Source organism: Panthera tigris, chromosome A1, assembly GCF_018350195.1.
Source record: "Panthera tigris isolate Pti1 chromosome A1, P.tigris_Pti1_mat1.1, whole genome shotgun sequence".
Classification (NCBI taxonomy): Eukaryota; Metazoa; Chordata; class Mammalia; order Carnivora; family Felidae; genus Panthera; species Panthera tigris.
The window spans coordinates 229,243,434-229,270,392 of NC_056660.1; the positions used below are offsets into that span (position 1 = coordinate 229,243,434).

Consider the following 26,959-nt stretch of genomic DNA (forward strand, 5'->3'; position numbering starts at 1 on the left):
CCTACATTGGCCCCAAATCTACCAGGCCTGCCCCTAACCATCCAGTGCTAGATCTTGTCTTAGAAACGTCTGGGGAGTGTTTGAACTCTTCTGTTCCCTGGGCCCATCCCCTCAGGTCCCAGTTCAGTAGTCTGGAGGGGGCCCCAAAAATCAATACTGTTAAAAAGGCTTCCAGGTGAACGCCATGTGTGTCCTCCCAAGGTTGGGAAGCACCGAACCAAACTCTTACATAGGTGTGCACTGAAGCAGTGAAGGGAACCTAGACTTGCTTCCCCAGAATCCTCCTAGAAGCATAGCAAAAGCAGCAAAAGCATTCCTGGCCACCCATATGTAAAAAGTCTGCCCTCTGTAGGAAAGATGGGCTTTTATATGCCCCTTGGTGTCTGAGCGTTGGCCACCTAGAGCTGAGATCAGTCACTCTGCAGCAGCCCACAGGTGGAAGCCTGACCTATAGGCCCAGGCAACCCGTGGCAGCCAGTACGATGCCCGCGTGCGGTGGCCGGCACAGCCACCTGCTGGACCCAGCTGCCGATGTTCCTGCTGAGGCCCCATCAGCATGGTCAGCATCTGGCTGCACCCTCGGCCTGCACCTTTGTTGTTGCAATCGTGTTTGCTTAGTAAGGCAGGGAGAGATAAGGAATCCATAGTTCGGTCCCCAGGGCTTCAGTATGGTGCCTAAGTTGAAGCCCCCTGGCAACCAAGATACGTGTCCGTGGCTCAACCAGTACGTGTGTGGACCATCCGCACCAACGTTGCCAGAGAACTTGTTAAAAATGCAGAACTTCGGGGCCTCCCCCACACCTGAGCCAGGACCTAGATTTTAATCAGAAGATGCGTGCCAGTGGTGTTTGGAGAAACACTGAAATCCATGGCTGGTTCGTTTGGAGCAGCTCTTTACCTAGCCTGAGATAAACTGAAAGCAGATGATGAGGACACTCTCCAGGCCACCACTAAGTTTACCTGGTGTGTTTCACTAGTATGTGTACCATCTTAGACAAGTGTGTTTTCGCTCAGAGTTCTGAGTTTTGCCATAGGACGCCGTCCACTCTGGTGCAGACGCAGAAGCATGCACCGGTCACTGCAAAGAAAACATAGAAGTGGTCCGTCCTATGAACGTGAAGATAGCAGACTTCTCATTGCCCGTTACTCCCCGTTACTGCTGTCTCGTTACTTTGCTCGTGCCTGCCTGTCACAAAAGGAAATGAACAAAAGAAGCCTGGCTTTCTAACAGCTTGAGAAGAAATGCTCGTGGTAAGAGAGAAAATACTAGAAAGAATGAGGGACACCTGCTATTCTAAGGGACACAATCACATAGGCACCGTAAATGCTACTTCCTGACTTGTGATTTTTCACTTTTAAGATACGCTTGGTGGAAAGTATTTGAGCCCAAACAGAATACAGTATCCATTTGGTAAAAGGTGTGGTGCGGTCTCACAATTAAGTTGCATTGGAAAATGCGTCATCAAGTTGCAGGAATAAATCCTGTGTTTTGTACCTGGTCAGAGACTGTATGAGCATTCACGTTATTTGTGATAGCAAAGTTACCGTAACGGATGAAAATCTAGGATTCATGGAATACATGAAACAGAAGGGCATTTTCTAAAGGTTTCCAAAACAGACTTTTTGTAGAATCACTTTATATCATCAGATGGCCTGTTGCATTGAACTTATTAGGCTCCAATGCAGATTTTGTCATTGAATATACATGAATAGTCTCCTTCCAAATGTCAGTCTGAAATATGGCTGGTAGCCTGTCTAGGAAGTGTGTTCATATATCTTAACATTTACAACAACGTGGGATAAGATGTCTAACTAATTCAATGAATTGATGATCATTTGCAAATGAAATTTAGTGCAGGGACTTGACTCAAGATACATAGGAAATATTTTGGGGTCTCTTAAATACTGAAATTAACTAGTGAATTAGCATAGGAGTGGGGAGGAGATTTTGGAATTTTGAGTTGAGTCCAAAGCAAAAACCAAGAATTAAACAAGTCTTTATTATGGTAAAGTATTCCTTAGATCTGAGATGCTATATTTGCATCTTTGAGCAATTTACTTAGCACACATGTATGAAATAATATTAGCCAAAGTGGCTTTTTGTATTCCTAAAAGTGCTTTTATGTTGATACCATTTTTCCCTCTTGAGATTAATAATGACAGATATCAAGGGCTAGAAGTTTTAAGAGGTTCAAAGTCTACAGAATAACTGTTCCGGGGCCATAAACTGTCACAGAGCACAGGCTACCTACCTGCATGGGCCGTGCTGCCTGGCCACGTTGCTTAGTGACGCCAATGTATCAGCAGGGATCAAACCGCTGATATCGGAATATTCAGCGGGAGGAGTTCAGTGGGAATTTGCGAGGGGAAAATCTGCTACTATTCCAAAAACCACAGTTCTCTTTGGAAGTTCTGTTTTGGGGTGCTTGGGTAGCTCAGTTGGTTAAGCGTCTGACTCTTGATTGCATCTCAGGTCACGATCTCACAATTTGTGAGTTGGAGCCCCGTGTCGGACTCTGTGCTGTCAGCATGGAGCCTGCTTGGGATTCTCTTTTCCCCCGACCCCTCTCTCTGCCCCTACCCTGCCCTCTCTCTCTCTCCCTCCCTCCCTCTCTCTTTCTTTCTCAAAATAAATAAACTTTAAAAAAAGTTCTATTTTGCACTTCAAAGATACAGTTTTACTAATAAACATCGATGTTGAACTGGATTCACAATTTTCAAGAAACCTGAATTCCTAGATTTTACTTTGGCCTTTTCTTCCTCTGAATACCGTTGTTTAGATCAGGAATGAAACTGCCTGTCTCTGCCACCTGTTCACAAATACTGAGTCAGCTTGCTCTGGCCAACGGACTGCTGTATCATTTGGGTCCTTATTTTTGCCTGTGAGCATTTGAAAAAAATTTTATTTTATTTTATTTTAATTTTTTTAATGTTTATTTCTGAGACAGAGCATGAGTGGGGGAGGGGCAGAGAGAGAGGGAGACACAGAATCCGAAGCAGGCTCTAGGCTCTGAACTCTCAGCACAGAGCCCGACTCGGGGCTCGAACTCACAAACTGTGAGATCGTGACCTGAGCCCAAGTCGGTAGCTCAACCGACTGAGCCACCTAGGCGCCCCTGAAAAAAATTTTTAAATGTTTATTTATTTTTGAGAGACAGAGAGAGTGCATGCACTAGAGGGGGGAGGGGCAGAGAGAGAGGGAGACACAGAATCCGACCGAAGCAGGCTCCAGGCTCTGAGCTGTCAGCACAGAGCCCGACGCAGGGCTCGAACTCATGTGAGATCATGACCTAAGCTGAAGTCAGACGCCTAACCGACTGAGCCACCCAGGTGCCCCCTTTGCCAGTGAGCATTTGAAACTGGCTCCCAGATTTGGAAAGAACAGATAATGGCAGGCAGTATGTCCTTCAGAACCTAATATTAATATTTCCAGATGAAAACATGCAAACACTTATTTCTTTGCAAAAGCGAGTGAATTCATGCTAAATTAGAGGGTCATAACTTACATATTATAGAACTAAAAGAATGTAAACGGGTCCCAATTAAAACCAGAATGTATTTGTTTCATTCTGTCCGGTAAAGTAATTGGTATAATGTGGTAGTAAATTATATTATTAGAAGAAAGCAAGAAATGATAAATTGAATGTTAACAACTTATTAGGCATTTATTTCTTTCTTTTGAATATGCCTGTCTCCTCTCTCTCTCTTTATCTAAAACAGGGGGGCTCTCACTGTCATCTCTGCAGTAGAATCATGAGGTGAGAGGGTACCCATTAAGAGAGGCACACAGCCTCTCCTTGCTCAATAGACCAAGTCCTAATCTTTCGGGGCTGTGTCCAGGAATCAGCCTTCCAGAGAGTTCCCTGGATGATTGTTGGGAAAGTAAATGAAGATTTGAGAATTAATCATGTTCTAAGGAACAAAAATTCAAAGGCTGTATGTGTGTGCGTGTGTGTGTGTTACACATGTATATACATATATATGTATGTATTACATGTACATGTATACATACATACATATATATATGTAAATTTGAACCGAATCTCAATCAGAGATTGTGCTGCTCTCATGAGCTCATTAAGTGTGATCTTCCACTGAATATTCCAAATCCCTTTGATATAAATGTGGCTATTGTGATTGTGAAATTTTGAGTTAAAAAGGAAATCTGTTCAGTTCTTACAACCGATTGTAGTCTGAACTCATGAAGAGTCCATACGCAAAGACAATATGGATTAAATAGGTACTGATAAAATCACTTCTCTAAATACCGTGAAATGAATTTCTTACAGAGGGGCCTTTGCTCTTGCGGCCGGTTCCCTCTGTCTGGGAACCACGTGGATCTCCCTCCATCATGGCTTTCTCTGGCCTTCGGAAGTTTTCCGCTGAAATGGCAAATAAGCAAAAAGAACTTTCTTGACCACCTTATCAAAACAGTATGCACCACACTTTGTCTGCTGTCCCCTTACCCTGCTTTACTTTTCTTGAGTACCTTTATCCCTATGTTGAATGAATCAATCTGTTGGTTAATAGGGACTAACCTGCTACATGTAAACGACGGATATAAAACTTAACATGTAGACATTTATTTGCACATCAGTCTAAAAACGATAACTGTTTCATATTGCTGGTCAAATGAAAACAGTGCCTGCTGGACTCTGACCCAATGAAACTGTGGCGTGGAGGAACGTGACAAGCCCTTTCTGCTCCGTGATTATTTCCCCGTGCTGCTGGCTTCCTCCTGGACTAGCAGAGTGTTGTTATCTGTAAATTTGCAGATTTAATTGATGCTATATCTCTTTCTAAAAAGTATTGCGCATTTCCTTGGTCATTTCAGTCCTTCCCTTTTTGACTTCATTCATCCCTGCAATCTTTGCAAGGATTAAAAGCCGTGCTAAGGGTAGGCTTTAAGATTCTTGCTCCTTGCCTAGGACCCTTGGTCATTAATGTCTGAATCGTGGTTCTATAAAAATTTCCTCATGCCCAGTAAATGCTGGCCCTCACATCCTGTCCCCACTCAGATCATCAGGACTTTTTGTGGTTCCCTTGTTGGGTGTTTTTAGAGACTTAGAATCAAGAACATGATTAAGTTATAACTCTAAATCTACGAGTGATGGATGGCTTTCATTTAACTATATAACATTTGGATATAATGACTGTTTCCTTGATTTTTACACTTGTAAGTCTTTGGCAATATTAAGAAAGCCTCCAGAAGAAGGAAGAATTGACAGCAGGAACTCAAGGCGTATCATACTTAAATATATTCCTGGAAAATATGAACATGAGATAATATTCAGTGTGATGTTGGCATTTGATAAATCAGATGCAATGAAGCTAATTATGCAAAACAGTTATTTTGAACCTATCATTCATCTGAACGCTATCTAAATCAGAGTTGATTTAATTACTAGCAAAGGGAAAGGTAAGGAACTAACTTGCTCTATTCCTTCCCTTTCCTCAAAACATTCAGTAATTTTTATTAACACTGAATTCATAGAATTCTGAGCACTGCCTCAATCATTCAGAAATGCTCTGTTTTGTTTACGTAAATTTAAAACAGCCCTGTGTACAATATACTAATAAAGCGTGTATTTATCTGCCAGCAATTTCGAAACTTTGGAATGGGCTTTTTCTCAAATATACTCGGTGAGAATATTAAAATCCTGCGGGTTACATGATCCTGAAGAAGCAGTGCAGAGTCATTGAGCATTGAAGATCTTGTCTCTAAAGTGGCCACCGGTGACTGCCTTGGACGGCCACACAGAGATAGAGCTGCCCGCAGACACTGCTGAAATCAAGGAATTCCAAAATCCCGTTGCTTAGAATGGAGTGGAGAGCTCCCAAGTTCGGGCTGTCCAGAGGCCACTGACAGTTAAATCCCAGCATGGCGTGTGGGTATCGGCTTTGAAGGTTTAGCCGAAGGGTCTTGCCAAAAGTCCGCTCTCCGCCTCATTCGGTTCTTGTGTGTGTTCTCTGCTCACCGCCATGAGATAACCGTCTCTCCTTGCTGCCCTGCATCCTTCATTGTCCCCCGGTGTCCTCCACCCCATCTGCCCCAGTGGAGATGATGCTTCTGGGATTCTGACCGTACCTCAGGTGCAATGTTGGCTCTCGGTCAACATCGTCTTTTCCGTGTGTCAGCTGAACCTCTTAGCCCTCGCAGAATGCACTGTCCTCGGGTCCGCAAAGGTTCCCTGGTCCACAGCACTGTTTCAAAGCGACACCTCCTCCCATACAGTGCGAGGAAATGACACAAATAAGGATTTACAAATACTACAAGGCGAGCGATGCGCAGACTCAGTTTACAAATTCAACCAGTTAGTGACAGCCACAGCCACTTGTACCGTTTTTTAGAGGAAGGTAGACTAAATGAGGTGCTTCAGTTTGGAGGGTAAGAGTAAAAGGAAATGTGACTTGAAAACCTGTTTCTTTACAATCTGCTTCTCTTAGAGATGTAGGCTGTTGTAAGTCCAGACATTTCCGTTCATTCATTGTCCGGGAAGAAACTGCTGATGAGAACGAATTCTGGCTCACTTTTCAGGAACAACATCAGGATGGCTTGCCATCATGGTTTATTTGTTTGCTCATCATTTTACATAATAATTTCTGTTGCAGAATTTAAGGTGCAAGGACTATGGGATAAGAAGAGGTTTTGAGGTTCGACTTGTCTGCCTGATTCCTTTAGTAAGGAAGCCAGCCACATTCGTTAGGCTGAGAAAAATGATGTTTCGCTGGCCCTGTTCAGGGTGGATTTATCTCAGAATCATTATCATCCTTATAGGGAGATCAGGTTTGGGAGCAAAGCAAGGCAGCTGGGTGATGCCGATAAGCTGATTAGCTTGACATATTGCTGCCATTTCATGCTATTCATTTGATTTTCTGCAGATTTCACCATTTCTGTGCAAAAAACAAATTCAAATATGTCTTTGATAAAACAAGTTCTGTCTGAATGTTGGTTGGGTCCTAATGTCTCCTGTTCGCTTATTTCAGCTGGGTCCCGGGCCTCGTACAGCAGCCAGCACGGCCACCTGGGCCCGGAACTGCGGGCCCTGCAGTCCCCAGAGCACCACATAGACCCCATCTATGAGGACCGTGTCTATCAGAAGCCCCCTATGAGGAGTCTCAGCCAGAGCCAGGGGGACCCTCTGCCATCAGCACACACGGGCACGTACCGCACGAGCACAGGTGTGTATTCAGGCCCCCCTGGGTGGTCTGTGCGTAATAGGCGGTGGGGGGGGGGGTTCCTGCTCGGGAGCTCATCAAAGGTGTGTGTGTGTGTGTGTGTGTGTGTGCGCGCGTGCACACCTTCTCATCCTCTCTCCCCACCAGCATTATGACCTGCTTCTACCATTAATGTCTGTGATGATAATGAGAGAAACCAAATACGATTCATTTAGCTACCTGAGTCTCTTTTAAATGAAAGAAGTTTAATGGGGGGTTGTAAGCTTATTTTGTCCAATAGGCGATCTGAAAGAAAACTAATTTTTTGTGTGCCATCGTTAACATATTTGATGAATTTAAGTACTCCAAGAAAGCATAGTCATTATGCAGGACAGAAAAGGCATATACCTAATGCTGGTAAGTGTTCTTTAATGATACAGGCTACCTATCTGGCAAGCTGGGAGGAAACCTATTTAGGAAAATGTCGCATTATTTTGTAAGGCAAACTGAGACTTTGCTTCATAAGCACTATCAGGTTCAGTCATGTGAAATTATCGTGTAAAGGTCAGATATTGACAATTGCATATGAGTCAATCAACCCTAGAGCTCTCCTGGACTAAATACATATTTTGAATTGAACACGACCACAGGCTGCGCAAAGAAAGGCAAGCATTTTCCAGAGCATGTAGCCATTTGCAAAATAACTGGCTAAATGCCATGCTTCAATGTGCTGGAGAGCATTCATCTAACAATAAAATTGATACAATTAAGATACTGAGAACTGCCCTTGTTACAAAGCTTCACATTGCTAAGGAAACTTAGAAAATAGTATGCCACTGGTTTGCGTACAGCCACTGATACACGCTGCACTTGAACCAAGGCTGAGGCGTGGGAAAACCGAAGCTCTGGTCCAGAACTTGGCACACAGGGGCCTGCACCTTCAGACTATTGTAACTTCCAGTTACCCTGAAGTAGAGCATAGCAATTTTGTTAACTGCATTATGATACTAAATTATACGTTTTGAAATCCAGGCAAGTTAAGTTGCTTTTATGGTTGATTACTGATATTTACATTTCAGTATTTCACTGCACCGTAAGAAGAATGGCACAAAATACTCTTTCTTTTATTTTTGACATCGTAAATGCCATCCACCGTTAATAATTCATATCTTGGTTCAGATGAAAAGGAATACCCATTTATTCTTCTGTCGGAGTTCTTCATTGTCAGCCTGCTAGAACCACTCCTGTGTGAGGCTGGGCTCTTTTAACCATTAGTTGGTTGCATAATAGTAACTAAGGCAATTTTATTTCCATGCACCCCTTACAAAAGGCAAGGATTACCACCGCAGTGATGTTCAATATGTAATTTGCATAAAAACTGACAACAAAGGGGATTATATGCCGATTCTCTGTCCTGCATTCCTGTGCTCTTCGAATTATCTTTTGTTAATAAACTTCTGGGGGCTTCATAAAAATTTACCTACAATAAGAAAACAATACTTCATTCTACTGTGTCGGATCAAAGACAGGGGAAGATGTTCACACTTAAAACAAAACTAGTATTTTCTCTAAACTAGGGGTCTGAAAACTCTCGCTCATGGGCCACATTCAGCTGGCCACCCATTTGATTAGTGCTCCTGAGCTAAAAATCATTATTACATTTTAAATGGTTTATGGTCAAATGATGGATAATATTTTCTGATACGTGGCAGTTCTATGAAATCCAAATTTCAGTGTCTATAAATAAAGTTACTGGAACACAGCCATGCCTATATGTTCCCGTATCATTTCTAGCTGCTTCCACGCTGTAGCAGCTGACTTGAGTAGTTGTGGTGGAGACCATCTGGTTGGTAAAGCTGACAATATTTACCTTCTGGCCCTTAGTAGAAAAGTTGGCTGACCCCTGCTCTAAGCCATCAGTGGAGCACTGTGCCGAATGAACGAACAAGGGTGTCATCCTCCTTAGGAGGGAAGCCAGCAGTGTCCTCTAAATGCATCAAGGAGAAAAACCTGTTTGCCTGGGTGTTCTCAGTAGCAGTAATCTCTGCCCTGGCAGAGAGCTGCTGAGGTTGTGACGTCCAGATGTCCGAGACCCCAACCCAGCCCTTTTGAGCTTGAGGCACTTTTGAGGAAATCTGCTGATTTATGCAACAATATTGACATTTCCAGGAGTGCATGGATGGTCTCTTGGGGTGACAGGTGGGGAGAAGCCACCTCTCTCCAGCTCCTAAGTAGAAAGCCACAGGCTCTATCTCCTCTGCACCTGCTCGGGTCACTCCCTGTTTCTACACTTAATTCATTTCATTTCAAATCCTTATACTTTCTTAGCTAACCCTGCAACCCCAGGAACTGTCTCTATTAGAACCCACATGTTTGGGAAAATGCCTTTAATATGGGTGTATGCCCTTTACTTATAAATTGTATACATAGTATACAATATCATTAAATAATATCTAGTAAAAGTCAGGATTACAAATTAATATAAAGAAACATTCTAAGATTGTTTTTTCATATCCAGGAGGTTATTTTTTTTTGAAAGTTTATTTATTTTGAGGGAGAGGGAGAGAGAAAAATCCCAAGCAGGCTCCGCTCTGTCAGCTCAGAGCCCGACGCAGGGCTGGATCCCATGAACCTTGAGATCATGATCTGAGCTGAGATCAAGAGTCCGGACATTCAACCTAGTGAGCCACCCAGGCACCCCCAGGAGGTCGTTTTTCACATCCTGTGTTGCACACACCCCATACTGGAGACTTCTGATGCAGAACTTTGAGAGGTTTCCAGGGCCAGAGCAAATACCCCAATTTCTTGGGACGGTCTTCTAGGGCCTTTTAGACCCGAAGTATTCAGGGGCCACTGACTTTTGGCTCCCATTGTGGCTAAGGTGGTTTGAGCAACCTATCTTGGGTCTCAGCCCTTGGGTAGCAGGGCACTGACTGGTGTTCCTTCAGTTTGACCCCTAAAGCATTTCCAGAGGACACATCAAGGAGGTGGGTCACGGGAATTGAGGGGCACCTGTTCTAGTCAACACTTAGGAATGAAGACAAATGTACTTGCCTAAAAAACCAGGGAATTACTAGATGGCGCTATAGTAAGAGCAGGTGAGTCCGAATGACAGAAGCATGTAGCAGGTCACTGCTTTCAGAGATCATTCTAAATTCTCTGAACATATTCACAAATCCTCAGAACCACCGCATGAAGGAGGTACTGTTACGATGCTCATTTTACAGAATACTGAGGCACAGAGATGTTGAATAACCTTCCCAAGGTCCCACAGGTTGTATCGAGCCAGTCTTTAAACCTTTGCGCCCAGGCAGTCTTGCTCTGGAACCTGGCTCTTAACGTTCATCTTGGTTGAAACTGTATTTGTAGGGGCTCCGTTGGTTAAGCGCCCAACTCTTGATTTCGGCCCAGGGCATGATCTCAGGGTTCGTGAGTTCAGGCTCCACGTGGAGCTCTCTGCTGTCAGCACAGAGCCGTTTTGGATCCTCTGTCCCCCCTCTTTCTGCCCCTCCCTCGCTTTCTCTCTGTCTCTCTGTCTCTCTGTCTCTCTCAAAAATAAATAAACATTAAAAGAATAAAAAAGAAACTCCATCCTTCTCTCTGCGTGCCTTCTCCAGGTCTCTTTGACTGCCATAATAACCACTCACCCCTGTTATTTACTCTGAAGACTGATTTATTTCTCTATTTTTAATGTTTATTTTTGAGAGACAGAGAGAGAGAGAGTGCAATCGAGGGAGTGGCGGGGTGGGGGGCACAGAATCCAAAGCAGGCTGTAGTCTCCAGGCTCTGAGCTGTCAGCACAGACCCCAATGCGGCACCCAAAACCACAAACTATGAGATCATGATCTGAGCCAAAGTCAGACGCTTAACCGACTGGGCCACCCAGGCCACCCCCTTTTTTTGTAACGTTTGAAGGCTGATTTAAATCTCCACTGGAGACACCAACTCCGATGGGGACCTCTCTCTACCTTTGGGTAGGCAAAGAGGTCCTCAAGGCCTTCCCAAACCACAAAGCTACCTAACCCTTCTGTGAGAGAGCCTACACACATGTATTTGTGTACATTTATGAACAGGTTAGGGGGTCAGGGTGCTAACGTCCTACTTCTCACCTCCCTTCTGCTCCAGACTGTGGAAGGTGAAACTTATACAAACAAGGTTCACTACTCAACACTGGAAATCAGTGGGATGTTACTCAGCTGGTGGATACTCTTGTCAGGGCTGTGCCAGGAAGCACGGTGTGAAGAGGGTCTTGTGCCCCTGTCCCCGCACGCTCATGCGCCCCGGCCATTGTAAGACAAGAACCGCAGACCTTTGCCCCACCCGGTTCCGGCATAAGGGAGCAGGTTCTGAGGACGGCCCGCTGGCCTCCCGGGCCCCAGACGTGCTCTTGGTAGGAAGGCAGACAGAAAGTAGAGCAGCACGCCCTCATGCCTGAGGACGGGATTGAGATAGAAGCCAGCAGTGTGGCCCCAGAGATCTCGCCGCCTAAGAGAAGGCAAAGAAAGGGTCACTTCCTGAATCAGCACTGGTGTCTGCTGAACGGAAAGCATCCTCTTGCCAGACGTGACAGCCACTCATTCCTTGTAGAGCCAGGAAATGAGAGGGGCCACCATCGATGTTCTCTCCCTGTGCAGGGAGGCGGAATGGTGTGATCTGCGGCCGAAAAGGCAGGCCAGTGAGTCTGATGGCAGCGCGAATATCCCCACCTGCTTTTACAGGACATCAGCCCAGTGTCTGAAGCTTTACTTCTTGCGTGATGAAAATTTAAAGAGGCACACTTTTAACTTGGATGTCTGTTTAAATAAAACATACCTTTCATCTGGGATAAGGCTTGTCAAAACCAGAGCTTATATAATAAGAAGTACAGCCAGGCAGGGACGATGCGATCTTCTTGGATTTGCTTATGATAAAGTCTATTAAGCAGAAACTAAGTAGCACGAATTTTTATTTCAAACTCAAACATACCAGTAACTGTCAACTTAGGAGTCATTTGATTAACACAAATGCTTGACTCTGACACTCCCCCCTATCCCGGCCCTCCAAATGCATCTTTCTAAACTAATGAAAATGGCCAATGTCTGCCGTGATGAATGTCACATGAATTTACTTTGGGATAAATGCGTTTCTCAGTGAGTGGAGAAAACAAGCTTTCTGTGATGAATGTGTCAGCTTGTAATAAAAAATGAGTTATCATAGGTATGTTGCGAGGAGAAAAATCTGCTAACTATCTCTATGAGGTTGACAAATCCTAAAACATAAAAAGAAAAAAAGAACAGGATGAAAATATTTGCACGTGTGGAGAAAGTACTTTGAAAGAACTTAAAATTCTCCACAATAATGGCCACTGCTCAGTAAAGGTTAGAGGCATTTCGCAGCACCTTCATATTCATACAACTTTATTACTATTATTCACTAACAGGTAAATAACATCTTCAACTAAAATCATCATTGGAGTCCACAAAAACGTGGCATATTAGCAGTTTATTACTTCTTAAATGCTGTTACTTCAAACTGTAAAAGTGATTGCTTTCCATTAGAGCAAGTCAAATTAGATCCTTCATAACATCTTGGTTATTTTTTTTTTAAGTCTAGGAAGTCAGGGGCACGTTATTACCCTATTGGAAAATTTTAATGAACCTGGTGATGAATATCCTCTAAAAATGGAGAAGGGCTTCCAGAAGCTTACCTATATCAAACCACCTAAAGAGATGTGAATAAAAAGTGTAACTGAGCTCAGCTGAGGGAAGGCAGAGTGTTGGCTAGTAGGAACAGTTTTTTGGTAAAATCCAGAAACATCAACATCCGCACCATAATAATGATTCTATTACTAGCAAAACCCCTGCATTAATGCCCCTCCCCAGAAAGGTAGTAATACCTGAAGTTAAAAGATTATGTTCATGATGAGCCCTGAGTAATGTAGAGCATCGTTGAATCGCTGTTTTGTACACCTGAAACCAACATAACATTCAGTGCGAACTGTACTGGAATTAAAATGGGGGTGGGGGGGAAGATTACATTAAATTTACCCAGGAATATTTTCCCATTGAGTTTAGCACGGATCAGCCTGTGTAGAGTGCAGAAAATGGGAAGGCCTTTACAGTTGAGTTCTAGATAATAATACTGCTGGGAATATAGCAGATTGAGTGCTAAAAGCTCTTTGTCCCTAAAATAACAGAGTCGAATTCTCTTTAAGAGAGTTCATGGCCACGTTCTTGGACCTGATGGCACCTAAGCTATCTTTATTTTCTGAGATTGCACGGGGAATAGTATTTAATTATTGTGTTCCTATTTTGTATTTAATAAGGGTAGGTGTAGTTTATGTTTTCATATTTCTGTAAATGCAAATATACAGAAAAGCAAAGAGAATTAAAAAAAACAAAAATAAAGGTTTTTCTTCTTTTGTTGAACCGCACTTTTTATTCCCCCTGCAACCAAATCTCTTCATGTGCCAGATTCTTATATTTTATTCTGGTTTTTTTTTTTTTTTTTTTTTTTTTTTTTTTTTTTTTTTTTTTTTTTTTTTTTTTTATGGTCAGTAAATAACGGATGTCACCATCTATCATCATCCAAGTAGAATGTCTGGCTGATGAAAAAGGATCCCTCCTCCCCCATTTCGAGCAAATATTACACATAAAACATCTCTCCCCCTTTTGTACAGTAGACCTTTATTTGTGTAGCTCTGAAGAAAACAGGTAATTTCGTGAACAGTGTAGAAGTCGGGTGAAGTATCAAGTCAGCTGCTGAAGAGGCTGCTTTTAAAATCTCCCCAAAGGTACCAGCGACATGGCTCACTGAGCTCTGAGAGCTCATTGAGGGGAGAAGGGGCCGTTTGCGGAGCAGGTGAGGAGAGAGGGGAGTGTTGGACACGCTGACGGGGAGCCTTCCACTTCAGATGTTTGCCCTGGAAGGTTCCATTGAATAGAGCCCTCCTGCAAGGCGGGTGACGTGGTCCACCGAGCTCTAAAGCTCAAATAAGAGAAAATGTGTGATGGGACAGAAATGCAGGCAACGTGTTAAAGGAAAGTCTTTAAGGGTGTGACCAGTGTCCGCTGATCCACGCTAATGGGGGGCCATGGTTTGCATGTGCCACGCTGAGGTCTGAACAGGTAGGGCACAAAGGGGGAATTTAATTTGTGATGCCGAAGTCATTTTTCCATGTCGTGCTTAAAGAAATACAAGGCATCGCGTTGTTACACTACTGATGGCTAGTTTGAGATCTATTTGAGTCTCACACGTTTTCTTCAAGACAGACGGTTGCATGACCCACACTTTCAGAGAGTGTATTTTTCTCCCCGTCTGTATTCCATGTTGCATTATTTTCTTTGCACTGATTAGTCTCTTTTTTTTCTCATTTAGGCAGTACCAACTTGAATTCTCATTTTATACTTTGAAATTCCCATCAGGCATCCTATTTATTCTGACCTAAAAGTTTAAACTGTGGATTCAGGAAACTTCTGAAATGTCATTTATCAAATGCCACACATGCAATTATGATTTTCTAATAAGATCTCTCTGGAAGTTGTTCACCCATCTTAGATTTCAGAGTCTACCCTCTTTTTTTCGAATTATAGTGGTATTAGTGATTAAACTAAGACTCAAAACACTTTGAGTGGTGCCTGGGTGATTCAGTCGGTTAAGTGTCCAACTTCAGCTCAGGTCATGATCTCATGGTTTGTGAGTTCGAGTCCCGCATCGAGCTCTACGCTGCCAGTGCAGAAGCCTGTTTCCGATTCTGTGTCTCCCTCTCTCTTTGCCCCTTCCCTGCTCACACTCTATCTTCAAAAGAAATAAACATTAAAAAAAAAAACTTTGAAATAAAATTAAGGTAACTATGAGTATCCCTATTCTTTGATTTTTATAGACATGAACAAAGTTAGGTTTTTTTTCTATGTGAAGAATTTTTCCCTATATTTTTCTGCATATCTCAATAAATTCAATTTTAGGGGAAATGATCTAAATTAACACGCGAACTTTTACCAATTTTTACTATAATATTCATGTTAATTCCTATTGTAAACCTGTCTATCCTCTATGCCTTTAGTAGACATTTCCCTTCATTTTAAGCCTCTCATAAATTGTCTTACCATGAAGCTAATTCAGTAACACACATTTTGAAGTTTAAAATCTGGTCCAGTTGCAGCGGTGGTTGTAAGAATAAACTCTGGAGGCGGGGTGCAAGGACTTGATCCCTTCACTGCTAGATACCAGGCAGATTCAGGCAAGTTACATAATCTCTCTGTGCCTCAGTTTCCCATCTGTAACGTGAGAGTGATGTGTTCAGTCTCTTATAGGGTCTTAGCAGAGAGAAAGCCCTTGCGGGAGCTCTGGAGCCTGATACCCAGTGGCAAGTGTCTCCCCCACCCCACCCCCCCAGTGCAGTGGGTACAATTTCCTTGTCGAGTATCAGTTGATTTCAACATTGTTAATGGTAGACATAGCAATAACTCACTTGTTTCACAGTTCCTACATATGGGATGTTTAATACCCTTCATGTCTTTAAAGCAAATAATGATCCCATGAGGCCATCTTGTTTTCTTCATGCCACAGTCGGGAAGGTGGAGCTTAACAAGCTCAGTAACTCACTTGTCTCATACCCAGAATTGGCCAGAAGGCCTGGATAGGAACCCACTTGTCTAACTTCAGAAGCCAGGCTCTGAATGAATTCCCTGCCCCTGACCCCAAACAGGCCAAAGTGAAGCACAAATACGAGCCTGATGATATTCCTACATCTGCCTCTGCCTTCTCTTCCTCCTGGAACACTGGAGCTATTCCTGTTTCTGCTTAATTAACTGCATTTCACACCCTGTTTTCACCTTTGAAGCCAGTGTCCTTACAGTCTTTGCTGCTGCAAGTGTTTTTTTTTGTTTTGTTTTGTTTTGTTTTGTTTTGTTTTTAAAAAAAACCCTCTCATGATATTGTCTTTCAATTTAAAGTCCCTGGAGAGTTTTTGGCATGGTTAGGTCGCTCACCTTACTGTTACTGCTTTTTTAACAAGTATGTTTTTGTTTTTGTTTTTTTAGATTTCTGTATGATTTCCTGATCTGTGCCATGTTGTCCTTCTTTCTTGTTAATCATTGTACTTACTCCATTAGTTATTAACACTTTGGAATAGAAAAGGATATATTTTCTGCTATTAGTAACCATTTTCAGCAAGCTTGAATGTAGATACTACTTTCCTGAAGGGGGAAAAAATGAATTTATCTGAAAAATGTCAGGTGTATTTAGTTTTCTGCTTTGGCCCTGGATTTGCTGGCTGTCCTGTCACAACTCTTCTAGAAAATGAAATTTTGTTTGCCTCTATGCATCTGTTCTTCTAAAAGCAAGGTTAGGCCTGGCCTAAATCTTAAACCCCTGCCATCGTGATATAAAACACATTGTTCATACGTTATTAAAACATGAATTCTAACTACACATGTTTGTAAGTTTGCGAGAAAATAGAACTCTTCCAGAAATTGCGTAAAGACATAAGACAGATTTCCTGGTTCTGAACTTAATGTTCATTAGTCTAAACTGGTCATTTTGAAACAAGCCATCAGGACGGTCTTCATCATTGCAAAGACCGCTCCTCAGAGTATACACACATTTTTTTGTTTAGGAAGTTTTTCTTAAATGTGTTTCTACTTTTCACCATGCCTCAGTGGCTGTTCTCCTAATTTTGATTATTGTAAGATGAAATATTATAATTCATTGGAAATGAGAAGCCCTGAACTCTTTTTTAATGTTTCTTCTTTAAGATTATTTATTTACTTTGAGAAAGAGAGCACAAATGGGGAGGGGGGAGGAGAGAGAGGGAGAGAGAATTCCAAGCACACTCCATGTTGTCAGCACAAACCTAATGCGAGACTCAAACCCAGGAACTGTGAGATCATGACCTGAGCTGAAGTAGGATGCTTAACTGACTGAGCCACCCAGGTGCCCTGAGAAGCCCTGAACTCTTCATTAAAACTCAGTTCTCAGCATTAGAGTGTTTTTCTCCAGTTCACTTTATAACTTTTTTGTCATTTGGCACAATTTCCTTAACTTCTTTTCATAATTGTTTGCTCAATGTGACATAATTTTTTGGGTGTTTGATTTGGCATATATCCTGTAATGCGAAAGAGGACAAAATAAACTCTCTGTCACCCACTAATAAGCACTCAGTAGTCAGAGTTGAGGGGTATCGTTTATAATTGAAATCCTACTCCTTAGAGCCTGGATACTCCTGGATACAAATGGTTGTATCCAGACACTGGCTGTTTTTTGGATATCTTCTGATCTGCAATGCCAGTAAAGAAATTGTACTGTCTACGGCTGATCATGGCTAACAACTGTTGCAACAGTTAATGACTGGTCCCATTCTGTTAACATGAAAGATGCTGTTTGCATTGTATTTGGTCATTAAACCTTAGACGTCAAATATTTTTGAGGACCAGATAAAAACAATGCCATGCAATGGACTGACAAGAATCCACGAAGGAAGCATAATTGAAATTCAGTTTGGGACTAGTCAAACTGACATTAATAACTGGTGGAGACTCTTCCCGGAACAATGTAGACGTTTCGAAAAGATGCACGTGCTTCTGGAGAAGCCAGGTCGGCTCGTTATTTTGTCTGGGTTGCAGTTGGGCCCCTCCTCCCACCTGCCTACCCTTCCCCGAATTTACTTGCTACTGTGACAGCTTTAGTTGAAGAAGAGGCATATGGAAATCTTTGGGGAATTGCTTTCCAGGAGCTAGAGCAGTCCTGTGTTTACTGCTCTAGGACTAATTGTGGAAATAGGAGCCCTGCCCCACCCTACCTCCCCACCCCCAGGCCCGCAGTTTCTTTCTTTTATTCAGGAAAATTCGCGACATTACTAAGTTTGCCTTATACTCTTAATAAAATTAATGTGACATCACCTGAACACTTCTGAATTTTCTCAACTTGAACAATAAAGAACTACTCATCCATGATGCCTTATAAATGGTCCCTATGCAGCCTCTGGGTTTGGGTTCTGCACAGACTTTATTTTCCTTTGAGATGAACAAAACTTCTCTTGGGGATTGGGAAGCCATCAACACACAACTGATGCATTTCCCACCCACCCCCATCGCCGAAAGGTTTATTTCGGAGATAGCATGCTAATGATCATTTTAGTGGATAACATTGAATGTATTGGTTCAAATATGACAGATTATTTTTTTTATTCTTCCAAACCCCCCCCTTTTTTTTTTTCTTATGTGTGTAATTTCCCCCCACCCCCTGCCTTAGACCTGGTTAACCGTTTCTGTGAGCAGGTCCTCAATTTTTTACTTTGTCCCTACTTTCCTGTCCTAGCCCCATCTTCCCCCGGTGTCGACTCCGTCCCCTTGCAGCGCACAGGCAGCCAGCATGGCCCGCAGAACGCCGCCGCGGCCACCTTCCAGAGGGCCAGCTACGCCGCGGGCCCAGCCTCCAATTACGCAGACCCCTACCGACAGCTGCAGTACTGTCCCTCTGTGGAGTCTCCGTACAGCAAATCCGGCCCCGCCCTCCCGCCCGAAGGCACCTTGGCCAGGTCCCCATCCATCGATAGCATTCAGAAAGATCCCAGGTGGGTACAAATCCTTTTCTTTTCCCGACCGCGATGTCTAAAGAGGTTTTCCAAGCAGGCGTCCTTAAGACATCGTTCCATGCATGTCCCACCATCGCGTTCGTGTTCCTGGCTGAGTATGAACGGGTTGGCTTGGGGCTGGGTTTTAGAATCTTGCGTTTGATTTGGAATACGGGTATTGATCATGTGTCTCTGTCTAGTATCTTTTGTGGTTCAACAGCAAATAATAACCTCTCCAATAAGATACGAAACAGCTCTCTTTCGTGCAACAGAAATTGAGGAGTTGGGGATTCAGTGGTTCGACTTCAGGTATCCCGGTCTAAGCGCCTTCTTGTCTCAGTGGAACCGTGTTTGGTCACTGCGTAGCCATGTTTCTGTATTCATGCCTTCCGGGTTATACCCAGAATTGAAAATTTAGAAAATCCAATTACCTTTATTTTTCTGTGTCCAAAAATAAACATTAGGTTGGCATTGTTTGGGCGTCGATAAAAACTTGGGTGTGATATCAAAGAAATTCTTATTACTGAGTGGTGTTTCTTTTTTGCTTCCTTTTTTCCAGCAGTGGTGAGATATTTAGTGGTGCTCTACTTCTGAAGTTTAGAATTGGTTTAGTGATGTTTTATTCATAGCCATTTGATTTATGCTGATAGAGTCCCATAAATATATATCTGCATCTGTGAATACTATAGATATGTCAGATTTCTGGTATTTCTTTATAGCAGGGCATATCACTTGGCTCTGGTAAGTGTACTTAAAATTCGTCTCAAGGAATTTTCTCTGATAGAGCACACAAGTGCATATGTACTGTATTGAGGAGTTCCATAGATTCTTTTGTGGAAAAGAAATCGCTTCTACAAACATAAAAGGAATAATGGGACCATTTCATAGTATTTTTTGAGACAGCTCCTTTCGCCCAATTCAGACTGGCTTTGAGGGTCCATGTTGAATATTATATTTGATGGAGGCTCCATGATAAAAATAAATTGTAATAAGTGCTCACTGTTAACTACTAGAAATAAGAAGTATGCTTACATTACATTGTACAGTGTCTACTTATCCAGATCTTCAGTTTCAAAGGTCCTGAAATCTGCCCCAAGTCCTTAAGTACTTTCGCTGGCGTGGGTAAAATGTTCTTCAGATAACACCTCAGCACTCTCTTAAGTATTTGTTCTTGACGTGCTACTGAAAGCATACAGAAATAGAAGAGTAGTAAACTCTTAGGAAACGGTAAATAGAAAAATACATCATCGAATTGGCATTGGTTTATTTAGCACCATATATTTAAATGAGGGTAAACATTTTATCTCCAGTGGAAAGGTTTTAAATTTTCATATTAGGAAAAGTTGGCTTAGCAAGAAACCAAATGTGCTTGTTTCTCTAGCCACAGCCTAGCCTCTTTATTTTATGCTGTATATTAAATGTATTTGATTTTATTAAATGGTGTATCCTTTCTATTTTTTATTACTGTCATTTTTACGACCTTTTTTTTCTTCTTTCAGTGTATTGCCATGGCTCTCTTACCTTTTTAAGTTATGGATTGTGTCACCAATATTTACTGCATGCCCACTGTAAACCAAAAAAGGGAAATACCAATAAGAAGTGTTAATCATAAATAAGACAGTATTGGCTATTAATTTTGTGTATGTGTAAAATTTATGTGTAAGCCATTGTGTCATATGAATTACAAATTCGCCGTTACTTTCAAGAATGCCAGTCGTTAGCCCTTCACTATGTGTTCAATCTGAAAAAAAAAAAAAAAAAAAAAAAAGCATTCCACCATCCTCAGCTCGGATATACAACAAAACAGAACCATATCTAGAACCAGAATTAGATTGTCATGGCTTAGTTAAATACAAAAGGAGCTAATAATCTGGCATCATCCAAAAATGGATAGAGCTTACAATACAGTAATGCCTTTCTTGTAGAGTTTTCTTTAAAAAAAGGAACATGTCACAGTGTTCAGATTTAACTGACAGACATCTCAAATCTAAAATTCAAGTCCAAATTACAATGATTCTCCTATGATGAGATTTTTGCATCTTCCTTTGAATAATAAATTTTGATTGTTACCAGGTGGATTTTACTCGAACCAATAGGTTTAACTTCCAGGGTTCAGAATTGTTTATTTTGGCACTGTGACCCATGATTTAAAGCTTTTCGGTCCTTAGACTTTTTTGAAGCTTTTATACATACATTTTTAAAGAGAATTTCTTTAACATTTTATTTATCATTAAAATACCAGACCATGTAAGCCTCTGCTGTTCCCAACATGTTTATAGCACGTTACAATTCTCAAAGCACTTTTACTTACATCTTTGATGTAATTCTCCTTTGTGGAAGGAAACTGATAGGTTTAGTGCCTTGAATAAATGGAGAATTAGAGTGTTAAATGACATTGCAGATCACATTGCTGGCAGGTGGGTACATGGGCTAGAAAAATCCATACTTTTAGGACTCGGAAGCACGTGTTGGCATGAACATCTTAATTTTTTCATAAAAAAAGGAAAAGGAAAGAATATACTCCCGTCTCTTATGATTATTTTCAGAGGGTGATTGAATGGTAGTACCTGGTGCTTGGGTGTAGGAGTTTGGAATGATGAAAGAAATGATAGAAATTACTGAGATCGGTCTCCTTGCTCTGCTGATTGCTAACTGGATGTGTGGTCTTTGTTTTATTTTTTTATTTTTTTGGCTTTCTTTTCTTTTCTAATACCTGCCTTATGTATCTTACTGCAGACCAGGGTATTTTTCTGTGGAAGAGTTTTAGTATTATTTATTTATTTATTTTCTGAGAAAGAGCAAGTAGGGGAGGGTCAGAGAGAGAGAGAGAGAGAGAGAGAGAGAGAGGACCCCAAGCTGGTTCTATGCTGTCAGAGCAGAGCCCTATGTGGGGCTCTATTCCACAAACCAATGAGATCATGACTTGAGCCAAAATCAAGGGTCAGACGCTTAACGGACTAAGCCACCCATGTGCTCCTGAGTTTCAGGATTATTCAGTGAGAAGCTTTCCAGAAAATAGTGTACCTTAAAATAAGAATTTGAAATCAAGATAGCTCCAATTCAGTCATTAGACTTGAAACCAAAGATTCAGCTCTTAATTCCTCTGAACCACAGCATGCAAAAAATTGGTTTTGAAGGCTTGCATTTTTCTCACATGCTGGCTCCGTCGTATATGGAGGCAAAACTTTGGTCTTTTTACTTTTGACTGCCCCCGTGATGTACTCCAACAAAGAATGCACAGAAACCTTTTTTATACAGAGAGATGATAAAATCTAATTTTCCTTTTTAGAGTCAGCAACCCCTGAGAAAATTTACATCCACGTGTTTTTGTTTTCCAAGAAGTTTTTATTTTTTAATTGCATGTGTGAATCTCTTAAGGATTGTTAACATGGCTAATATATTTTCAGTGCCCTCCAAATTCTGAATTTTATACACTGTTGTTTTCAAACACATAGGTCAAATATAAATCTTAACATCAAGTAATATGAAAGAGGTTTTAGTGATGTTGGGAGTGATAAGTCATAGCATCCTTATTTTAAAAATCTGGTTGATGAAATAACCAGAACAACATAACGTAAGACTGGCGTACCTGTGTGTACTAAATTTACTATAAATGTTCTTATCCATAAAAGGAAACTTATGGCTTAGCCATTTCCTGTCATAACTTAGCGTGTAGGTTGTAGTAGGAATAACATCTTTTAATCTTGTTGATGAATCCCTTTTCAAGATGTTGTAATTCGTGATGTGCACAATCTCCAGCAATTTTTCAAACGTGTTAAAAGAATCTCACTTAGGGGCGCCTGGGTGGCTCAGTCGGTTAAGCGGCCGACTTCAGCTCAGGTCATGATCTCGCGGTCTGTGAGTTCAAGCCCCGCGTCGGGCTCTGTGCTGATAGCTCAGAGCCTGGAGCCTGTTTCAGATTCTGTGTCTCCCTCTCTCTGACCCTCCCCCATTCATGCCTCTGTCTCTCTCTGTCTCAAAAATAAATAAACGTTAAAAAAAAAAGAATCTCACTTATTATAAACCTGGTTTAAACTTAAACGCTGTCTTCTTTTTGTTACTCAACATAACAGAAACAAATACAATGGCACATCTTTAATGCTGACTTTGGGCCCAGATTTGCACCTGCCTTCTAGTTGGTTCTATGAGACTTCTATTCCATAGAATATTTGAACACAATATTTGAACAATAATAAAAAGATATTCATTTTTCTAAGGAATCCTAAGGAATTGCCTAGTGATTTCTACTATGTTTTAACTATTTTAGGAATCGATTAAAGTTATTTTACTATTGGATGTTGTATTAGCAAATATTATTTAGTAATGCTGCTTGTAAACATCTTATCAGTAGGTAAACCTAGGTTAAGAATGTTTTCCAAAGGCTGTTTCTTCATTGCCCACTACAAAACCACACGTACGGCATACAGTGAATGAGTGAATACTCAGGAATCAAAATATACTACAACAATGCTTTTTAAAAGGTGAAGATTTGAAAAATAATTTTCAATTCTTTAGTAACGTTTAAGACACTATTATGTAACTTACGTGACATGGCTGAAGTGTTTATAGTGAACACAGTTACATGGTATTCTTCATTGTCCTGTTCTCTTAGATGGGGGGATCTCTGGGGAGCTTGGTTTTCACTTCAGATGCTCAATAATCATTTATTTAACTGCGGCAAAATACAGCGTTCACAATTTACAGACCATCCGAGTGTGAAGAGCATTTGGAAGTCACTTATTCAGTTAGGCTAAAAGCAAGCCTAACAGTTGGCGTTCAGTCTCTACTTGAATGCCTCTAGGCCACGGGCCACTCACCATCTCCTGAAAGCATTTTATTAATTCTTCGAGTAATTCAAGCCTATAAACTAATTTATAGTGCTACAAAACCTGCACCTCTTGTAAGTTCATCCCCTGACCTTGTTCCTGACCTTTGAAATCACATGAGATCATGCCTACCCTCCCTCCCAAGGCCAGCCCTCGAAGACAGTTACACCACCTCCCCAGTGCGCGGGGCTCCTGTCTCTGTGCTGGCTGCGTCCCTTCCCTGAGCCGTGGTTTCCCAGCCCTCCTCTGGGAGCCCTGCAGTGTCCTTCCCGGTCGTCTCCTGCGTCACCAGAAGCGCGGGAAGGGAGCGAGCGTTACCTTCGGGCAACCTGGGGTCACAGTAGGTTTTCTTGCGAGTAAGATGAGAATGTTTGTGACAGTGATGATGATAACGATGGTAATTTAAAAGATGAATTGAAGTAATATATTTTGTACTCGGCGGTAAACTTTTTTGGGATTTTTATTTTATTTTTATCTTATTTCCATTTACTTGTTCAAGCTTTCATTTGAATTTCAGTACAGTTAACATGTAGACTGTAGAATTAGTTTCAGGTGTCGATATAGTGATTCAGCACTTACGTACGTTGCCCAGTGCTCATCACAGCAAGTGCCCTCCTTCGTCCCCATCACCCATTTCACCCATCCCCTGACCCCCTCCCCACTGGGAGCCAACACTTTGTTCTCTATAGTTAAGAGTCTGTTTCTTGGTTTGTCTTTCTCTCTCTCTCTCTTTTTGCCCTTTGCTCATTTGGTTTGTTCCTTAAGTTCCACACATGAGTGAACTAACAGGGTATTTGTCTTTCCCTGACTTATTCACTTAGCATAACGCTCTCTAGCTCTATCCGTGTCACCACTAAAGGCAAAAATTTCATTCTTTTTCATGGCTGAGTAATATTCCGTTGTATATATGTACCACATCTTCTTTATCCAGTCATTAATCGATGGACACTTGGGCTATTTCCATAATTTGGCTATCGTAGATAATGCTGCAATAAACATCGGGGTGCATGTATCCCTTTGAATTAGTATTTTTGTATTCTTTAGATAAATACCTAGGAGTGTGATTACTGGATCATAGGGTAGTTCTATTTTTAACTTTTTAGGAACTGCCGTACTGTTTTCCGGAGTGGCTGCACCAGTTTGCATTCCCACCAACAATGCAAGATGGTTTCCCTTTCTCCACATCCTTGCCGACACCTGTCATTTCCTGAGTTGTTAATTTTAGCCATTCTGACAGATGTGAGGTGGTATCTTATGGTTTTCATTTGTCTTTCCCTGATGGTGAGTGATGTTGAACATCTTTTCACGTGTCTTTTGGCCATCTGGATGTCTTCTTTGGAGAAACGTCTGTTCATGTCTTCCGCCCATTTTATAATTGGATTATTCGGTTTTAGGGAGTTGAGTTTTATAAGTTCTTTATAGATTTCGGGTACTAACCCTTTATCAGATATGCCGTTTGCAAATATCTTCTCTAATGCAGTAGGTTGCCTTTTATTTTCGCTGATTATTTCCTTCACTGTGCAGAAGCTTTTTATTTTGATGTAGTCCCAATAGTTTACTTTTGCTTTTGTTTCCCGTGCCTCAGGAGACATACCTAGAAAGAAGTTGTCATGGCTGATGTCATAGAAGTTACTGCTTTTATTCTCTTCTAGGATTTTTATGGTTTCAGGTCTCAAATTTAGACCTTTCGTCCATTTTGCATTGATTTTTGTGTCTGGTGTAAGAAAGTGGCCCAATTTCTTTCTTTTGCATGTAGCTGTCCAGTTTTCCCAGCACCATTTGTCGAAGAAACTTCTTCCTGTTGCCTTTTCTTTCCTGCTTTGCTGAAGACTGATTGATCATACGACAGCATGAAACTTTTTAAATATGCATTATTTAATTTAATCCTCCCCTAAATCCCTATGGCACAACTCTTCGTAGTGCCCATTTTACGTATGGGTAAACTGAGGCCTGGAGCGCTAGAAACTGGATCCATACCTGTCCAAATTCTTATCTCGTGTTCATAACTACTATGAATATTGATCCCAATATTAATGTTACAATCAAATAAAATGCAGTCTTTCCACATGTGACTTCTGTAAGGCTATAAATTAATGATTCTTACCTTGAATTTTTAATTTTCTCTTTAACATAAGTGAGGGGCTTCAAGTTCACTTCTTGTTCGCAGTCATTCCAGTATCCAATGCTTCAGAAATCTCCGGATCCCAGTTTTGTCGTCCAGCATAATTGCTGAACACACTGCTCCGTGTTCCTTGGAAACATGAAAGACACACATGCATGTCCTCAGTGAGATTTTATCAGGAGTGGCCAGAGCTGGCCCAAAGGCAGAGCCTTGCGTGTATTCCCCAGTCTTTGGGCTCCTCCCTCCAGGTCCGTCTGAAGGCACCTGTGTTCTATGTGGCTTTCCGGTGGAATATTCTAGGGTGAGCTCTGTGGGTGTGATGACAGCGTGAAAACAGATTCATTTTTCAAGGAGCTTTCAAAGTTATGTGAGAGAGAAAGTGACTGCGGGGCCCTGTGTGAACAAGACAGACATGATCAGAGAAGCAGAGAAGAGCAACTGAGTGATTTTTGCAGTGTTTTCACTGTATTTTCAGTGTTCTTCTTATGCTCTAAATGTGTTACTTTAGTAATACAGAAGGGAATGTTAGCTTATACCCCATGTGAGGATCTGTTTCTTATGAAGTATAGATATAATGTATTACTGTCCCGTGGCTGCCATAACACCGTACCACAAACTGAGTAGCTTACACCAACAGGATTCACTCTGTCACAGTTCTGGAGGCCAGAAGTCCAAAATCAAGGGGTTGGTGCAGGGCCACGTTCCCTCTCAGGCTCCAGGGGAGGATCCAGCTTCTTGTGGGCCCGGCTGTTCCGTGGATTGTGGCAGCATCCCTCCTGCCTCTACCCCAGGCTTCACTTACGAGCTTCTCTCTCTCCCTGCCCCCTCTCCTCCTATAAGGACGCACCAGTCGTTGTATTTAGGGTCCGCGCGAACCCAGTGTGGCCTCACCTTAATTACATCTGCCAAACCCTGTTCTCAGATAAAGTCACGTTCTGAGCTTCCGAATGGATGTGAACTCTGGGAGGACACTCTTCAGCCAACCACACAAGCTTTAGTGTACATTTACACTATTTACACTATTTGCACTATGAAATAGTTGTACACAGGGCTCCTGGGTGGCCCAGTGGGTTAAACGTCTGACTGAAGCTCAGGTCATGGTCTCGCGGTTCATGGGTTCAAGTCCTGCATCGGGCTCTCTGCTGACAGCACAGAGCCTGCTTTGGAGCCTCTGTCTCCCTCTCTCTGCCCCTTCCCACCCCCCAAAATAAATAAATAAACATTTTTTTAAAATTTAAATAAAAAATAAAATAGTTGTACACCAAAGGTAGGACTTGAGATAGGGTATGTTAAAGATAAAAC

At 41.8% G+C, this 26,959-nt stretch overlaps 1 protein-coding gene across 4 annotated transcripts in view; it reads left to right on the forward strand.

Annotated features, from left to right (window-relative positions):
• Window positions 1-26,959, forward strand: part of CTNND2 (catenin delta 2) — a 931,760-nt gene that overhangs the window by 558,135 nt on the left and 346,666 nt on the right. For all 4 annotated transcript variants that reach the window (XM_042997513.1, XM_042997503.1, XM_042997520.1 and 1 more), the window contains 2 exons: window positions 6,988-7,182; window positions 18,454-18,709. In XM_042997513.1, coding sequence (XP_042853447.1) covers window positions 6,988-7,182; window positions 18,454-18,709 — 451 coding nt within the window. The remainder of the gene's footprint in view (window positions 1-6,987; window positions 7,183-18,453; window positions 18,710-26,959) is intronic.